The sequence below is a fragment of the Podarcis cretensis genome (genome assembly GCF_951804945.1).
Source record: "Podarcis cretensis genome assembly, chromosome: 13".
Taxonomy (NCBI): domain Eukaryota; kingdom Metazoa; phylum Chordata; class Lepidosauria; order Squamata; family Lacertidae; genus Podarcis; species Podarcis cretensis.
The window spans coordinates 17,764,570-17,782,938 of record NC_137182.1 but is presented as its reverse complement, the minus strand read 5'-3'; the positions used below and the strand labels follow the sequence as shown (position 1 = coordinate 17,782,938).

At 44.9% G+C, this 18,369-nt stretch overlaps 1 protein-coding gene and 1 pseudogene across 2 annotated transcripts; both read right to left on the bottom strand.

Moving 5' to 3' along the window:
* Nucleotides 1-491: 491 nt before the first annotated feature.
* On the bottom strand, nt 492-7,722 carry LOC307200531 (vomeronasal type-2 receptor 26-like; annotated as a pseudogene). Its single transcript, XR_013843900.1, has 6 exons — nt 7,492-7,722; nt 7,019-7,105; nt 5,253-6,107; nt 3,199-3,426; nt 2,011-2,137; nt 492-1,389 (listed from the first exon to the last, which is right to left on the bottom strand). The product of XR_013843900.1 is annotated as a vomeronasal type-2 receptor 26-like (transcript).
* A 3,676-nt stretch (nt 7,723-11,398) lies between these two features.
* LOC307200691 (vomeronasal type-2 receptor 26-like) lies at nt 11,399-17,900 on the bottom strand (the record flags this gene model as incomplete). The annotated part of the gene is made up of 5 exons (XM_079949470.1): nt 17,498-17,900; nt 15,719-16,573; nt 14,496-14,723; nt 12,922-13,048; nt 11,399-12,297 (listed from the first exon to the last, which is right to left on the bottom strand). The coding sequence occupies exons 1-5, from the start codon at nt 17,807-17,809 to the stop codon at nt 11,399-11,401; spliced, it is 2,421 nt and encodes an 806-aa protein (XP_079805596.1). The 5' UTR covers nt 17,810-17,900.
* Nucleotides 17,901-18,369: the final 469 nt, after the last annotated feature.

Sequence of the window (18,369 nt, the reverse complement as noted above, 5' to 3'; positions counted from 1 at the left end):
CCTGTGGTTTTCCGATGTGGGTCTCCGCTGCGCCGTAGCGGACGACCCGTTCCTGCGGAGCTCCCTCTTCCCGGTTAGGAGAGAGCAGCCATTGCCGGACGCGCCGCCTCCGGAAGTCATCTTCAAATATCTCAAGGGCAGTCAGATGGAAGATGCAGCAAGCTTTTCTCCTGCTACAAAGAGTAGAACCCCAACGAATGGATTAAAGTTACAAGAAAGGATGGAGGTGGAGTTTCTGGGCATCTCCACACTTTCTTCTGTGAAATTGTTGTGGGTTTTTTGTGTGTGTCCACAAGAGGTCCTTAGTTTTCCAATTGTGCCCTTGGGCTCCCAAAGGTGGGGACCACATCTCAGGGTGGGGGAGAACCATCTGATTTTTTTTATGCACATAGCAAGTTCAATAAACCAATAAAATGAAATTATATCAAGGAGTCAGCAGCAAATTCATTATCCATGTTCTGGGGTAACAGAAAAGAGTGACAACAGGGTACTTTGCTATTTCTTCTTTATTAACTGCTGTTTGTCATTCAGATCAGGCCTCAATATGATAATGTAACATTTGGGGAAAAAGATGGAACCCAGTAAACCAGCACTGGAGACCAAGATGGAGAAGATCTCCACAGCCACCATGTGTTTTCCCTTGGAGCTCAGGTAAACCGGAACAAAGGAGATCAAAACACTACAAAATAACAACATGCTGAAGGTGATGAATTTGGCCTCATTAAAACTGTCAGGCAGTTTCCTGGCTAAAAATGCTACAACAAAACTGACAATGGCCAGAAGGCCCATGTAGCCCAAGACACAGTAAAACATGGCAGCTGACCCTTCATTACATTCCAGAATAATTTCTCCCCTCACAGAGTGTTTGTCAAAATAGGGAGTGGGGGAGAGGTTCCCAGCCACACAGTGCAAATACCAGCTTGGATAATAGTACAAGTCAACACAATGGCACTTGCCACTCTTTTCCCCACCCATTTCCTCATTCTGGATCCTGGTTTGGTGGCCATGAATGCCAGAACAACGGTGATGGTTTTGGCCAACACACAAGAAACAGTCACTGTGAAAACCACACCAAAAGCCATTTGTCGGACAAGGCAGGTCACTCTGGTCGGCTGAGGAAGAAGAGGGGACAGAGAAAACAGAGAAGGAGAGACAGGAGGAGAACGTAGGTGAGGTCCCGATTATTGGCCCTGACAATCGGTGTGTCCTGATGCTTCAGAAAGATGGCGAGGGACAATATGGTGAGCAAAGTGCAGAATACGGAGCCAAAAGCTAAGCTCATCCCACGCGGTTCTTCCAAAGTCAAGAAGCTGATGGACTTTGGAATGCATTGTGTTCGGTTCCTGTTTGGATAGTGATCTTCTGAGCATCCGACACAGTCATTCATGTCTGAAAAGAAGAAAGGATTCCCTTTAAGGGTGCAACTTGAGAGTAGGTATGCATCCTCCTGGCAGTATGGGACTTACCAGTTGGATGTGCAAGAGACAATTTTTGAGACACAGGAGCAAGTAGCATGGGGAGAAAGGGCTGTGGACCCCCCTGCCCCAGACAATGATCTCACAGTCATTTGCCGGGCAGTAAGGTGGTGGGTCTGGACAGCAGGAGGCCTGTGCCCTGCAGGTGCACCGGTGCAACTCATCTCCATCACCACCCAGGTAATCCAGTGATATAAAACCTCTGGCCCATGGAGCCATTTTAGCAAGTAACACCTACCGGCCCTGTATCTGATGTCATCTCTGATGTTAGGTGTAGGGCAGGTAACAGTGTGCTTTGTAAACCCCAACCATCATCTGATCATTCGGGCTTGCAAAGCACCTCTTTCAAAATGCTGGGCCTTGTTGCTGGGCCGTCACCTGGTTGCAATGAAGAGCTCCACGTCTGTGAACTTCAATCTCTATGGAAATCAAAACTACATCAATAGCAGCAACTGTGACCCCTATTCATACTGCCACAGATCCTTCAGAAGAAATCTAATATGACACATATCAAAAGCTACCTAATGTCGCCTACCTTTCTGGTATGAAATCTTGCCTTCTGAACACGGAGCACAGTCATAGCAGCAGGATTTCTCCCCTTCCTTCTTTTTTCTCCTAGTACCAGAAGGGCAATTTTTGTTGCATTGAGAGAGGGGTGAGACCTGTGAATTTTAATTAACAATAAGGAAATGTTTAGCATAGGGGAAATAATGGACATTTGGAGAACCTGAATTCCATCTTCTGGGCTGCAAGGGATCAAGTGGATGGGAGAAATGGCCTGCTGAATATTAAGAGAAATTTGAAAGCAATGAGCTGGCATCGAATGAGACAGAAGATGTTTTTGTGACTCTGAAAATGAAGTTATGGCCATTTCAATGTGTTTTTTAAAAAATATAAATCAAAAGGAGAGAGGGAGGGAGGGAGTTTACCTGAAGACTAATATTATTATTATTTGGAAAATTAATTTCTTATAAAACTCAAAAGGATTTAAAATAGAGTTGGAAGGATGTTTGACATCCTGAATTAAATAAGCAGCTACCATATACACTGTCAGGTTCCTTCTGTTTTTCCACCTGAAAAAGCACAAATATTGGGGACTGAGAACCCCAGACTAAATACACTGGGCCAAGAGACAATTGTAAGACACGTTAAGGAGCCTCAAAAACAAGGATAGTGCTGGACTCTGCCAGACTTCTGCTACTATATCTTGAGAATTACTAGCCTCCAAACCAGGCATTCTCTACAGAAGTCTGCCTCGTCTGTCTCCAGGCCCAGCTCCCTTTTCTTTCTCCCCAAAGAACTTGGTTGGAGGTTAGGCTTAGGTCACACTCTGCTGGCCTAGAAATCTTTAAAGAATGTGCTAGACAGGGAAGTGGAAGACCAGGGTTCAAATGAAACTCATTGGGTGACCTTGGGCCAGTCACTGCTTCTCCCAGTCTACACTGCCTTACAGGATTGTTGTTAGGATACAATGGGAAGTAAGCACATGCCCTTGAGCTCCTTGGAGGAAAGGTGGACTAAAAATGCAATAAACAAACAAGCATATAATGATAAACTATGTCCTGGCCTGCTTTAAGGCATCAGAACCCTACAACATTCATAGAGGTTTTCATAAACAACAAGTGAGAAAAAATAGGGGATCCATGTCTCCACTAGGCTTCCAAGATGCAAGCATCACATTTAGGACACACTGGAGTTGCAATTTCCTGACATCATGCCCCACCTGGTGAAAACTCCTGTGCCACACCATTTTGTCTTCATTGATGGAAAACTCTTTTCCTGGGGGAGCATCCAATTTCATCCATCCAACCTTCATTCTGATGAAGGAGTAATTTGGGAAAGTGACCAAGTTGGTAATATCGAAACCAGCTTCTAATTCCCTCTTCTCACTAAAAGACAATTCTTCTCCCGCACTGTTGTTAAATGAGACACTCCTAAGAAATGGGTGGAGCTGCATCGAGATGGCAGGAAGAGGCCAATTGTTTAAAACTCAAACTTATCTTATGTTCAGCATCGCCTTTTAAAGTGTCATTGCGTCTTCCAAGGCAGTAGACAAGATTTCATATAATCACGAAATAATTAAAATAGCAATAATAACAGTAAATGTTGATCTCTCTTTCCTCTGTAGATTCCTCGGTATAGGACTAAGCCACACTGTATATGTATTTCAAAGCTTAAACAGGACTTCCAAAATCATCATGCAAACATCCACGAAGTTCAATGAAGAGTGTAAAAATGAAAGAACAGGAAAATAGGGGGAGGGATAGACTGAGGAAGGAACAGGCAAAACAGGTGTTCCTGTTAAGACTCTACTTGAGATAGAAATTGCCATTGACAATATCACACCTAGCTGTTTTGAAGAGCTGAAGCTCAGGTGAGTGGGTTGTATCCAGTTTTCTCAGAAATGATAAATATTACTATAAAAAGATGGTTTGTTGTCCAAATGAATGTCACTGAGTATTTCTGATGATACCATTGTAAATATGTTGCCAAAAGAATTGGCAAGATTAAAGTGGCAGCATTCATAATAATTGCAACTCAATAGAACACAACCCAAAAATCTTATGCTGGACACTTTGTACAACTCACTCTGGAATACAGCTATAACAAAGATAATCACAAATAATTTGAGATTTTCACAAGGACTAGACACGTTTCATATGATTTGGCATATACAGCAGAACCAACGTTTTCAAAACAACCCCCTCCCCCAAAACCTGGCAAATCTGGAACTATGCTTGGTGATCTGATACAATTGGACTTAATTTGGACTTTAAAGTCTTTATTTAACTCACGTGCAACTACACATCCTACATGCCTATTTTACAGTTTGGTTATTCATCTTTCAATTTTTGTCTGTTGTTAAAATTGTTGCTGTCAGAGCTGCCCCTAGGTCCCAGCTCACAGAGGACCAACGCGAGGCTGTCGTTATGTATAAAAGTCTTTATTGAGGTTCAGTTTCCATTTCAAAGCCGCAGCACGCAGCTCTACGTCTTAAACCCTAGACCGGCGAAGTCCCGTCTGAATCTCCTCCCCTCTGACACCAGTTTAAGATCCTAGCCTTGCTCCACCTTTTCCGCTGCTTTCTCCTCCTCTGGGTCCTCCTGCCCGCTGGGGCATCCCCCTTTCTGGACTCTTCTGACGCTGAGTCGCTTAACTCCTCCCCCTGCCTCCGGCAGGCTTTAGGACCCAGTTCCCAATCCTCATTCTCTGCTGTCCCACGCTCCTGTACATTTGAACTTGCCTCTCGCGCCAACCCAGTGACCTTCCTCCTGACCGTTACACTACTTCTGTCACTGCTTCCCTCTTCCGGGATACTGGCCGGATCTGACCTCCCCTCCGTTGTCTGACTCTCCGATGGAGGTGTGGTCAGCCCTGCCTTATCTTCTCTCCCTGGTGGGGAATGCACTGGCCCCGATCCTTGGGACTCTTCCCCCCCACTCTGCTCTGGTGGGGAAGCTGGTCTTGATTTCCAACTACTGCTCTGGGAGTCCCTGCTGCCCCCTTGCTCCTGGGGCGTTCCCCTTGGGAACCCCCTACCCCTGGCCACTGGCGCCCCCTTCTGTGAATCTTCCGATTCGCTGTAGAGGCTCATGGAATCCCTCGGTCCACTGTCCTCTTCTCCTACGCTCCCCTCGGATTCTTCCCCTTCACTCTCCATCTCCTCTCTTCCCTGTGCCTCTGCTCCTGAGCCCCTGACAGTTGCCTTTGCTTTATCAACAATATAAAATGAAATAATAATTAATAGATATACAACAACAACAAAAGAACCATTACCTGCCAAGGTTGCAATTTCTGAAGCTGCGGTCTCCATCTTCTCACAATTCCTCTGTCTTTTGCCCTGGATCTGTACATGGCATCATGCCGAGCATGTGCCACAACATAGACAGCATTGTAGATGCTGTAGCTGTGGCCAGTCATGCTCATCTCAAAGCCAGACGATGGGAGGCTGTCCAGCTTCTATTGTCCAGTGCAGGGTTCACTGAACTCAGTACTGGATTTGGAAAAGAAACAATAGAATGTCTGCAGCCAGAACTGCTGAAGAAAACCATCTTCACCTGCCATGAAAGGATTGAGGGAGCGAAGAAGGGTCTTGAATCCTTGAACCTCCTTTGAGTGCACTGTGAAGCATATGGAGCCATGAAATGGTTGCATACTCTGGCTCCTTTGAAAGGCCGCTGCTGAGAAATCCAGTTGAGCAGTCATAATCCATACCTTGGCCATACATGTAACATTTTCTGCTTCCCCTGCCGCTAGCAATAGTTGCAAAGAAAACATGGACTTGGCTTCTCCATAGACAATGACAGCATTGGCTTTGCTTTCCGCAATAATGTGATAGGCTTGGAGCCACTGGGAGATCCTGTCATAATACGCTTCAAAATATGAGCCTTTTGGAGTTCGCTCTGAAAAAGCCAAGCAAATACCTCTCTGGAAAAGCAGAGTTTGCAGGATTTCCATAAATTTCTCTCCACTCTCACTATCCGCAGCGAGCAACCCAACCCACGTCCATCCAAAGTGCAGAAGTAACTCAACAATCCCAGTGTACTGATGGGCTTCATTGGGCACCATCCGGTAGAAGGGAGTGGATTGTCTTGGACCAGCATCCTCTGGGACAAAGGAGCCATAAGTGAGCTGGAAGGAAACGGATACTTAATTCCCATTAATGCAGTAGAAACATTGATTATGTGTGGATAGCAATGATGAAACAGTTGTGCTTTGGACACACTGTCTTAGTAAGCCCGTCAGGCAATGGGCAGATGAGAAGGAGTGGTACCCCAATAACATTCCAGGGAGAAGGAAGGGGGGAGAGTATGGTATGGTGGTTTGAGACGGGTCACACCCGAGAAGGAAAAGGGAACTGGGAAATAATAGGTGATGAAGAACAGGAGGAAGGTGGCAGTCAGATGCATTAGAAACAATACAGTAGCAAAGTGACATTCTCTCTCAAGAGAGTTTGTCAGAGCCCCCTCCTTCCACAAGGATCAGACATGCTCTGCAGAACCCAAAAGAGAATTGTCCTGAGCAGCCACCATAGGCAGCAGGAGGCGTCTGATTTCTAGGTAGAAATTGTCAGGGGGGTGGAGTGATACTCTGAGCAACATTAGCTCAAGGGTGAGAGCATACTTTCGTGTCTTCCTGTGAATTAAAATGAATCCATTGAAAAGCTCTCTCTGTGTCTCTGATTTCACTAGGTAGATAACCATTGAGCTGTTGACGGCACCCCTGACAGCCCTAAACTGTCCACGTCAAATTAATTAAGGTAATGTACAAGCGACTGATGAGCAGCCTCTGCAATTCATCCTGGTTGGAGTCTACCTGAGGCCGGCAGACCAAGCTGTTCGCATACATAGACTAGGTGTGTACAACTGCTCCATTCATACCCTCTGAAGAACATGCACACGTTGGGAAATGGATGAAGGCGGATGAAAGCTTTTATGGAATACAATTTGAAATTGTCAAGAGGGCTATTATGGAATGGAAAACTTTTCTCAACAGAACAGAGGAAAGAAGAATTAGGGGAAATCACCATGTTTGACTCTTACCTGGGGAATCTTGTAGACACCTAAGATGGCTGCCATGTGGAGGGAAACCTCAAAGTCAAGTCCCCCAATGACGGCCCTCAGGTTTTTCTGTTTGTCACACAGGTAAAGGTAAAGGTAAAGGTACCCCTGCCCGTACGGGCCAGACTTGACAGACTCTGGGGTTGTGCGCCCATCTCACTTAAGAGGCCAGGGGCCAGTGCTGTCCGGAGACACTTCCGGGTCACGTGGCCAGCGTGACATCGCTGCTCTGGCCAGAGCCAGAGCCAGAGCCAGAGCCGCACACGGAAACGCCGTTTACCTTCCCGCTGGTAAGCGGTCCCTATTTATCTACTTGCACCCGGAGGTGCTTTCGAACCGCTAGGTTGGCAGGTGCTGGGACCAAGCAGCGGGAGCGCACCCCGCCGCAGGGATTCGAACCGCCGACCTTTCGATCGGCAAGCCCTAGGCGCTGAGGCTTTAACCCACAGCACCACCTGCGTCCCTTTGTCACACTGGTAGTTGGGTACAAATCTATAGTGTGTAGAGAGTAGCTCCAAAGTGGCCCAGTAGGTCATCCTTTCACTGAAGTAACTATCAAAGATGTGGAATCCTAATGTGACATTAGGTAATATATTGGAATTCTTGTTGATTTCCTTGACTGCAAACACCAAGGCCAGAATTTGCTGATAGTATTTTGGTACAACACTGCAATGAGAGTTGGACATGAAAGCGTTTTGCTGTGTACCATTTTTTGTGAATCTGATTAAGGAAACTTGGGTTCCCTGCCTTTCTGTGCTAGGGAGCAACAAGGCAGCTTAGAGGCAGATTTTATTAAACCAATAAAGAATTTGGTTTAAACACAGACACCAAAAACTGCATCACACTGTTCACTCAAGTGAAGCTAGAGTTACAGCCAGGTGTCCTTCAGCTTATATTTGTGAAGTTTGTACTTCTTGCCTAAGTGCAGAAGCTTACATTAGTCCCTATTGAAATTCATTTTGTTAACCCAATTCTCCAATCTGTTAAAGAAATCTTGAACTCCAAGGCAATGCCTACTCGCTTTCTAGGTCATATTTGTCATCCTGTATTAAAAGCTCCAATTCATCTTGCTTGTTTCCCATACCCTGTGCCTTTGTGAAGAGACAACTGAAACTCGGAGTCATTACCTCCAGCTGCTTCCTTCTTGTAGTTTGTTGCCTTTTTGCAGGTTTCTGGAGCCCCACCTCAGTTTCCCATTCATCAATGAAGCTATTGCCCCCAATACCAGGCAACCTTCTGTTGCCTGTAACGTTTTGACAATTAATCTGTGTACTTTTTCCTTGAAGATTCTGTGCTACTACTCTGTGCAGACAGGAATGTACTAGGTAGACCAATGGTTGCTACTGGCCATTCACCCATTTCCCAGAATGCTGGGCTCTCTAGATTATGACACCCATGTGACTGGTCGTGGCCATGGCTCCTCCTCTCCATTAAGCCAGTGTGGTGTAGTGGTTAAGAGCTATTGCCCCCGGTACCAAGCAACCCTCTGCTCCCTGTAATGTTTTGACAATTAGTCTGTGTACTTTTTCTTTGAAGGTTCTGTAAAACCCAATGGTAGAGCATCTGCTTAGCATACAAGTTGGGCTGGGGCAGACCCCTGTCTGAAATCCTGGAGAGCCACTACTACTCTGTGAAGATAGGCATGTACTAGGTAGACCAATGGTTGCTACTGGCCATTCACCCATTTCCCAGAATGCTGGGTTCTCTAGATTATGACACTCATGTGACTGGTTGTGGTCATGGCTCCTCCTCTCCATTAAGCACTGCTCTGGTAAATGGGGTGTGGGGAGCTTGGGGGTGAGAGAAAAACACACCACCCAGAACATAATGTCATATCTCACTGGAAGACTGCTCTTTCTTTGATTGAAAGCTGGATCCTAGACAATCAACCTCATTCCTACACGCTTGATGAGAAAATTATTGTCTGTCTTGATCATTTTAGATGTTAAAATTCAGGTGGTGGGGAGGGTTAAGTCTAAGACTGATCCTATGTTCTGAGGGGTGTGAGTTATTTTGCACCCCTCCCTATAAGTAATAAATCCCCATAGCTAAAATAAATAGAATATATTTATGAGCCCACATGGTACCTTAGGAATTAATATGACATAGGAACTGAAGATTTGCGATACTTACAATGGATTAAGAATCTGATGGATGGATGGCCATTGTATGAAGGTTTCATAGTCAACAGAGGAAAAGATGTGAGAGGTTAGTGCACCAATGATAAGGTCACCTGGCTGATAGTACTTGTGTGGGGTATGGAGGTGACTGATGCTCCGATTGACATTTGACATAGTCACCATCTGAGGCAGCAAAAAGATTAACAGCATCAACACTGCCATACTATAAACTATACAATTTCCTAGACAGAGATTTCCCTGTTTACAGCTAATCAGCATTGGCATTAGAAACAGCCTCAGTACAGCAGCTTGCCTTAAATGGCACTTTCCGAATGCACCAGCTAAATTCCCAAGACCTAGGATCCAACTCCAGGGGAAAGCTCACTAAACGAGTCAGCAGCACCTTAGCATTTGCTGGGGATGGCAGAGAGGGTTTTAATTCTTTTTAGACTGGATTCCTGGAAGTCTAGGGAGGTCTAATCAGAAGCAGATTATTACCATGTAATTCATAATAACAGGGGAGAGAATAATGATCCCTTTGCCTCAGCTGCTCCATTGGAAGTAGCAGAAACAATGATCCACACAGAATAATCCCTCAGCAGCCTCCTTCAAGTGTTTTCAAGGCATTGTAATGAGGGGGGAGCAGGAACAAGCCTGTTGCCCCTTCCCCTCCATTGCATCCCTGCTGCCAGTTTCGTCACCTACTGGGTTCTCAGAAGAGAGCATCTGCAGCTTTCTCTACTTTCTCTACTTACTGTACTTTCTTACACAATCCAGAACCCTAAAAGTTGTCAATCACTCAAGAGAATATACACAGGTAGAGAAAGCTCCTTGCTGGGAATCAACAAGGACCTCTGACCTGCAGCACTTAGGCCAACCAAGCCTCTCCATTGGGCTCATGGTCCAAACCACATTCACATGTCCATCAGCTGATGTTATGTGAGGCCAGGCATGGAGCTGGTAAACCCATGGGGCCAAGATGAATTCTAGCCGCTGGTAGAATTAGACTGGAAAGGAACAATGGTGAGCAGATTCTGAGTGACTTCAAGGCATGGCTGTGACGATGGACATATGGTCCATTGGGCCCTGTCTGCAGGCCTTTTTAGGGCCCCTATATATATTCACCTAAATAAACAGAGAATTGTAGAATTGAAAAGAGCCCCCAAAAGTCATCAAGCTCCACGCCCTGGAATGCAGGGATCACAACTAAAGCATCCGTGACAGGCTGGGCGGGTGACATGAGGAGGATGCAGCAGGAAGGGCACATGCCCATCGTCCTGACGCCCTGCCAGCCCCACGCTGCTTTGAGGGGCTGGGATGTGGGATCGGACCTGCAAAGCAGAACAGGGCTGGCATGGGTGTTTCCCATGGAATTTCTGTCCTGGCTCTTCTTCAAGTACTTCTTCATACATGCAGAGAGCTGCATGTACAATTCTGAGTTCAGAATAGGTATATGTGGCATCTGTCACTCTCTCTGGGAAGAGGGGTATTTCCCTCCTTTTCATTTTCTCCTCATAGCATAGGGATATTATCTCCTGATGCCACAGATATGCCAAAGGGTTCTGTCCTGGGCCTGTTTTTCTCATACCAGACCAATCTCATTTCTTTTCTTTTTTATGGCATTACAAATGTGGTGGATCAGGAGAATGCTGTGGTCATAGTCTATTTTGAGTTCAGTCAGGCTTTTCTCAAAGTCCCCCATGATATTTTCATGAGGAAGCTGGTAAAATGTGTGCTGAACATGTGCAGAGGAGGGCAGCCAGGAAGATGATGGGTGGGAAACCAAGCCTTATGAGCAATGGTTGAGGGAGCTGGGTATGTTTAGCCTGGAAAAAGGAGACTGAGAGGAGATATGATACTCATCTTCAAATATCTCAAGGGCTGTCAGATGGAAGATGCAGCAAGCTTTTCTCCTGCTACAGAGAGTAGAACCCAAACCAATGGCTTCAAGTTACAAGAAAGGATGAAGGTGGAGTTTCTGGACATCTCTACACTTTCCTCTGTAAAATTGGTGGCTTTTTGTGTCCACAAGAGTTCCTCAGTTTTCCAATTGTGCCCTTGGGCTCCCAAAGGTGGGGACCACATCTCGGGGGGGGGGGGTGAGGGAGAACCATCTGATTTTTTTTTTTATGAACATAGCAAGTTAAATAAACAAATGAAATGAAATTATATCAAGGAGTCAGCAGCAAATTCATTACCCATGTTCTGGGGTAACAGAAAAGAGTGACAACAGGATATTTTGCTATTTCTTCTTTATTAACTGCTGTTTGTCATTCAGATCAGGCCTCAATATGATAATGTAGCATTTGGGGGCAAAGATGGAACCCAGTAAACCAGCACTGGAGACCAAGATGGAGAAGATCTCCACAGCCACCATGTGTTTTCCCTTGGAGCTCAGGTAGACCGGAACAAAGGAGATCCAAACACTACAAAATAACAACATGCTGAAGGTGATGAATTTGGCCTCATTAAAGCTGGCAGGCAGTTTCCTGGCTAAAAATGCTACAACAAAACTGACAATGGCCAGGAAGCCCATGTAGCCCAAGACACAGTAAAACATGGCAGCTGACCCTTCATTACATTCCAGAATGATTTCTCCCCTCACAGAGTGCTTGTCAAACTGGGGGAATGGGGGAGAGGTTCCCAGCCACACAGTGCAAATACCAGCTTGGATAATAGTACAAGTCAACACAATGGCGATTGCCAGTCTTTTCCCCACCCATTTCCTCATTCTGGATCCTGGTTTGGTGGCCATGAATGCCAGAACAACGGTAATGGTTTTGGCCAACACACAAGAAACAGTCACTGTGAAAACAAGGCCAAAAGCCATTTGTCGGATAAGGCAGGTCACTCTGTCTGGTCGGCTAAGGAAGATGAGGGGACAGAGAAAACAGAGAAGGAGAGACAGGAAGAGAACGTAGGTGAGGTCCCGATTATTGGCCCTGACAATCGGTGTGTTCTGATGCTTCAGAAAGATGGTGAGGGACAATATGGTGAGCAAAGAGCAGAATACGGAGCCAAAAGCTAAGCTCATCCCAAGCGGTTCTTCCAAAGTCAAGAAGCTGATGGACTTTGGAATGCATTGTGTTCGGTTCCTGTTTGGATAGTGATCTTCTGAGCATCCGACACAGTCATTCATGTCTGAAAAGAAGAAAGGATTCACTTCAAGGGTGCAACTTAAGAGTAGGTATGCTTCCTCCTGGCAGTATGGGACTTACCAGTTGGATGTGCAAGAGACAATCCTTTTCAGACACAGGAGTGAATAGCATGGGGAGAAAGGGCTGTGGACCTCCCTCCCCCAGACAATGATCTCACAGTCATTTACCGGGACGGTAAGGGGGTGGGTCTAGACAGCAGGAGGCCTGTGCCCTGCAGGTGCACCAGCGCAACTCATCTTCATCACCACCCAGTTAATCCAGTGATAGAAAACCTCTGGCCCATGGGGCCATTTTAGCAAGTTACACCTGCCGGCCCTGTATCTGATGTCATCTCTGATGTTAGGTGTAGGGCAGGTAACAGTGTGCTTTGTAAACCCCAACCATCATCTGATCATTCGGGCTTGCAAAGCACCTCTTTGAAAACGCTGGGCCTTGTTGCTGGGCCGTCAGCTGGTTGCAATGAAGAGCTCCAAGTCTGTGAACTTCAATCACCATGGAAATCAGAACTACATCAATAGCAGCAACTGTGACACCTTTCACACTGCCACAGAGCCTTCACGGGAAATCTAATATGACACATATCTGAAAGCTACCTAATGTCTCCTACCTTTCTGGTATGAAATCTTGCCTTCTGAACACGAAGCACAGTCATAGCAGCAGAACTTCTCCCCTTCCTTCTTTTTTCTCCTAGTACCAGAAGGGCAGTTTTTGTTGCATTGAGAGAGGGGTGGCACCTGTGAATGTTAATTAACCATTAGGAAATGTTTAGCACAGGGGGAACAATGGACATTTGGAGAACCTGAACTCCATTTTCTGGGCTGCAAGGGATCAAGTGGATGGGAGAAATGGCCTGCTGAATATTCAGAGAATTTTGAAAGCAATGAGCTGTCAACAGCCATTAATGGCATCTAATGATACAGAATATGTTTTCGTGGCTCTGAAAATGAAGTAATGGCTATTTCAATGTGTGTGTTTTTTAAAAAGATCAAAGGGAGGGAGGGAGTCCACCTGAACAAATAATACTATTATTTCCAAATAATACTATCACTTGGAAAAATACATTTATTATAAAATTCAAAAGATTTTAAAGTAGAGTTGAAAGGATGTTTTGACATCCTAAGTGATTTAAATAAGCAGCTACTGTATACACTTTCAGGTTCCTTCAGTTTTTCCAGCTGAAAAAACCCACAAATATTGGGGACTGAGAACCCCAGACTAAATACACTGGGCCAAGAGACAATTGTAACACAAGTTAAGGTAAAGGGACCCCTGACCATTAGGTCCAGTCATGGATGTCTCTGGGGTAGCGGCGCTCATCTTGCTTTATTGGCCGAGGGAGCTGGCGTACAGCTTCTGGGTCATGTGGCCAGCATGACTAAGCCGCTTCTGGCAAACCAGAGCAGCGCATGGAAATGCTGTTTACTTTCCCACTGGAGCGGTACCTATTTATCTACTTGCACTTTGGCATGCTTTTGAACTGCGGGGTTGGTAAGAGCAGGGACCAAACAATGGGAGCTCACCCTGTCACTGGGATTCGAACTGCAAAACTTCTGAGCTAGCCCTAGGCTCTGTGGTTTAGACAACAGCTCCACGCACATTCCACAACTTAAGCAGCCTCAAAAACAAGGATAGTGCTGGACTCTGCCAGACTTCTGCTACTATAACTTGAGAATTACTAGCCTCCAAACCAGGCATTCTCTGCAGAAGTCTGCCTCGTCTGTCTCCAGGCCCAGCTCTCTTTTCTTTCTCCCCAAAGAACTTGGTTGGAGGTTAGGTTTAGGTCACACTCTGCTGGCCTAGAAATCTTTAAAGAATGTGCTAGACAGGGAAGTGGAAGACCAGGGTTCAAATGAAACTCATTGGGTGACCTTGGGCCAGTCACTGCTTCTCTCAGTCTACACTACCTTACAGGGTTGTTGTTAGGATAAAACAGGAAGTAAGCACACAGCCTTGAGCTCCTTGGAGGAAAGGTGGACTAAAAATGCAATAAACAAACAAGCATATAATAATAAACTATGTCCTGGCCTGATTTAAGGCATCAGAGCCCTACAACATTCATAAAGGTTTTCATAAACAACAAGTGGGAAAAAATGCAGGATCCATGTCTCCGCTAGGCTTCCAAGATGCAAGCATCACATTTTGGACACACTGGAGTTGCAATTTGCTGAAATCATGCCCCACCTGGTGAAAACTCCTGTGCCACACCATTTTGTCTTCATTGATGGAAAACTCTTTTCCTGGGGGAGCATCCAATTTCATCCATCCAACCTTCATTCTGATGAAGGAGTTATTTGGGAAAGTGACCAAGTTGGTAATATCGAAACCAGCTTCTAATTCCCTCTTCTCACTAAAAGACACTTCTTCTCCCGCACTGTTGTTAAATGAGACACTCCTAAGAAATGGGTGGAGCTGCATTGACATGGCAGGAGGAGGACAATTGTTTAAAACTCAAACTTATCTTATGTTCAGCATCGCCTTTTAAAGTGTCATTGCCTCTTCTAATGCAGTAGACAAGATTTCATATAATCACGAAAAAATAAAAATAGCAATAATAACAGTAAATGTTTATCTCTCTTTCCTCTGTAGATTCCTCCGTATAGGACTAAGCCACACTGTATATGTATTTCAAAGCTTAAACGGGACTTCCAAAATCATCATGCAAACATCCATGAAGTTCAATGAAGAGTGTAAAAATGAAAGAACAGGAAAATAGGGGGAGGGATAGACTGAGGGAGGAACAGGCAAAACAGGTGTTCCTGTTAAGACTCTACTTGAGATAGAAATTGCCATTGACAATATCACACATAGCTGTTTTGAAGAGCTGAAGCTCAGGTGAGTGGGTTGTATCCGGTTTTCTCAGAAATGATAAATATCACTATAAAAAGATGGTTTGTTGTCCAAATGAATGTCACTGTGTATTTCTGATGATACCATTGTAAATATGTTGCCAAAAGAATTGGCAAGATTAAAGTGGCAGCATTCATAGTAATTGCAGCTCAATAGAACACAACCCAAAAATCTTATGCTGGACACTTTGTACAACTCACTCTGGAATACAGCTATAACAAAGATAATCACAAATAATTTGAGATTTTCACAAGGACTAGACACGTTTCATATGATTTGGCATATACAGCAGAACCAACGTTTTCAAAACAACCCCCTCCCCCAAAACCTGGCAAATCTGGAACTATGCTTGGTGATCTGATACAATTGGACTTAATTTGGACTTTAAAGTCTTTATTTAACTCACGTGCAACTACACATCCTACCTGCCTATTTTACAGTTTGGTTGTTCATCTTTCAATTTTTGTCTGTTGTTAAAATTGTTGCCTTTGCTTTATCAACAATATAAAATGAAATAATAATTTATAGATATACAACAACAACAAAAGAACCATTACCTGCCAAGGCTGCAATTTCTGAAGCTGCGGTCTCCATCTTCTCACAATTCCTCTGTCTTTTGCCCTGGATCTGTACATGGCATCATGCAGAGCATGTGCCACAACATAGACGGCATTGTAGATGCTGTAGCTGTGGCCAGTCATGCTCATCTCAAAGCCAGACGATGGGAGGCTGTCCAGCTTCTCCAGTCCAGTGCAGGGTTCACTGAACTCAGTACTGGATTTGGAAAAGAAACAATAGAATGTCTGCAGCCAGAACTGCTGAAGAAAACCATCTTCACCTGTCATGAAAGGATTGAGGGAGTGAAGAAGCGTCTTGAATCCTTGCACCTCTTTTGAGTGCACTGTGAAGCATATGGAGCCATGAAATGGTTGCATACTCTGGCTCATTTGAAAGGCCGCTGCTGAGAAATCCAGTTGAGCAGTCATAATCCATACCTTGGCCATACATGTAACATTTTCTGCTTCCCCTGCCGCTAGCAATAGTTGCAAAGAAAACATGGACTTGGCTTCTCCATAGACAATGACAGCATTGGCTTTGCTTTCCGCAATAATGTGATAGGCTTGGAGCCACTGGGAGATCCTGTCATAATACGCTTCAAAATATGAGCCTTTTGGAGTTCGCTCTGAAAAAGCCAAGCAAATACCTCTCTGGAAAAGCAGAGTTTGCAGGATTTCCATAAATTTCTCTCCACTCTCACTATCCGCAGCGAGCAACCCAACCCACGTCCATCCAAAGTGCAGAAGTAACTCAACAATCCCAGTGTACTGATGGGCTTCATTGGGCACCATCCGGTAGAAGGGAGTGGATTGTCTTGGACCAGCATCCTCTGGGACAAAGGAGCCATAAGTGAGCTGGAAGGAAACAGATACTTAATTCCCATTAATGCAGTAGAAACATTGATTATGTGTGGATAGCAATGATGAAACAATTGTGCTTTGGACACACTGTCTTAGTAAGCCCGTCAGGCAATGGGCAGATGAGAAGGAGTGGTACCCCAATAACATTCCAGGGAGAAGGAAGGGGGGAGAGTATGGTATGGTGGTTTGAGACGGGTCACACCCGAGAAGGAAAAGGGAACTGGGAAATAATAGGTGATGAAGAACAGGAGGAAGGTGGCAGTCAGATGCATTAGAAACAATACAGTAGCAAAGTGACATTCTCTCTCAAGAGAGTTTGTCAGAGCCCCCTCCTTCCACAAGGATCAGACATGCTCTGCAGAACCCAAAAGAGAATTGTCCTGAGCAGCCACCATAGGCAGCAGGAGGCGTCTGATTTCTAGGTAGAAATTGTCAGGGGGGTGGAGTGATACTGTGAGCAACATTAGCTCAAGGGTGAGAGCATACTTTCGTGTCTTCCTGTGGATTTAAATGAAACCATTGAAAAGCTCTCTCTGCTCCCCTGATTTCACTAGGTAGATAGCCGGTGACCTGTTGATGGCACCACTGACAGCCCTAAATTATCCTGATCAAATTAATTACGGTAATGGGCAAGCGACTGATGAGAAGCCTCCGTAATTCATCCTGGTTGGAGTCTACCTGAGGTCAGCAGACCAAGCTGTTCGCATACATAGGATAGGTGTGTACAAGTGTATCTGCAAAATGTTCCATTCATACCCTCTGAAGAACATGCACACATTGGGAAATGGATGAAGGTGGATGAAAGCTTTTATTTAATACAATCTGAAATTGTCAAGAGGGCTATTGTGGAATGGAAAACTTTTCTCAACAGGACAGAGGAAAGAAGAATGAGGGGAAGTCACCATGTTTGTCTCTTACCTGGGGAATCTTGTAGACACCTAAGATGGCTGCCATGTGGAGGGAAACCTCAAAGTCAAGTCCCCCAATGACGGCCCTCAGGTTTTTCTGTTTGTCACACTGGTAGTTGGGTACAAATCTATAGTGTGTAGAGAGTAGCTCCAAAGTGGCCCAGTAGGTCATCCTTTCACTGAAGTAACTATCAAAGATGTGGAATCCTAATGTGACATTAGGTAATATATTGGAATTCTTGTTGATTTCCTTGACTGCAAACACCAAGGCCAGAATTTGCTGATAGTATTTTGGTACAACACTGCAATGAGAGTTGGACATCAAAGTGTTTTGCTGTGTACCATTTTTTGTCAATCTGTTTAAGGAAACTTATGTTCCCTGCCTTTCAGTGCTAGGGAGCAACAAGGCAGCTTACAGGCAGATTTAATTCAACCAATAAAGAATTTGGTTTAAACACAGACACCAAAAACTGCATCATACTGTTCACTCAAGTGAAGCTAGAGTTCCACTAAGATGGCTAGATCCTAATAAGCCAGGTGTCCTTCAGCTTATTTTTGTGAAGTTTGTACTTCCTGCCTAAGTGCAGAACCTTACATTTGTCCCTATTGAAATTCATTTTGTTAACCCAGTTCTCCAATCTGTTAAAGAAATCTTGAACTCCAAGGCAATGCCTACTCGCTTTCTAGGTCATATTTGTCATCCTGTATTAAAAGCTCCAATTCATCTTGCTTGTTTCCCATACCCTGTGCCTTTGTGAAGAGACAACTGAAACTCGGAGTCATTACCTCCAGCTGCTACCTCCTTGTAGTTTGTTGCCCTTTTGCAGGTTTCTGGAGCCCCACCTCAGTTTCCCATTCATCAATGAAGCTATTGCCCCTGGT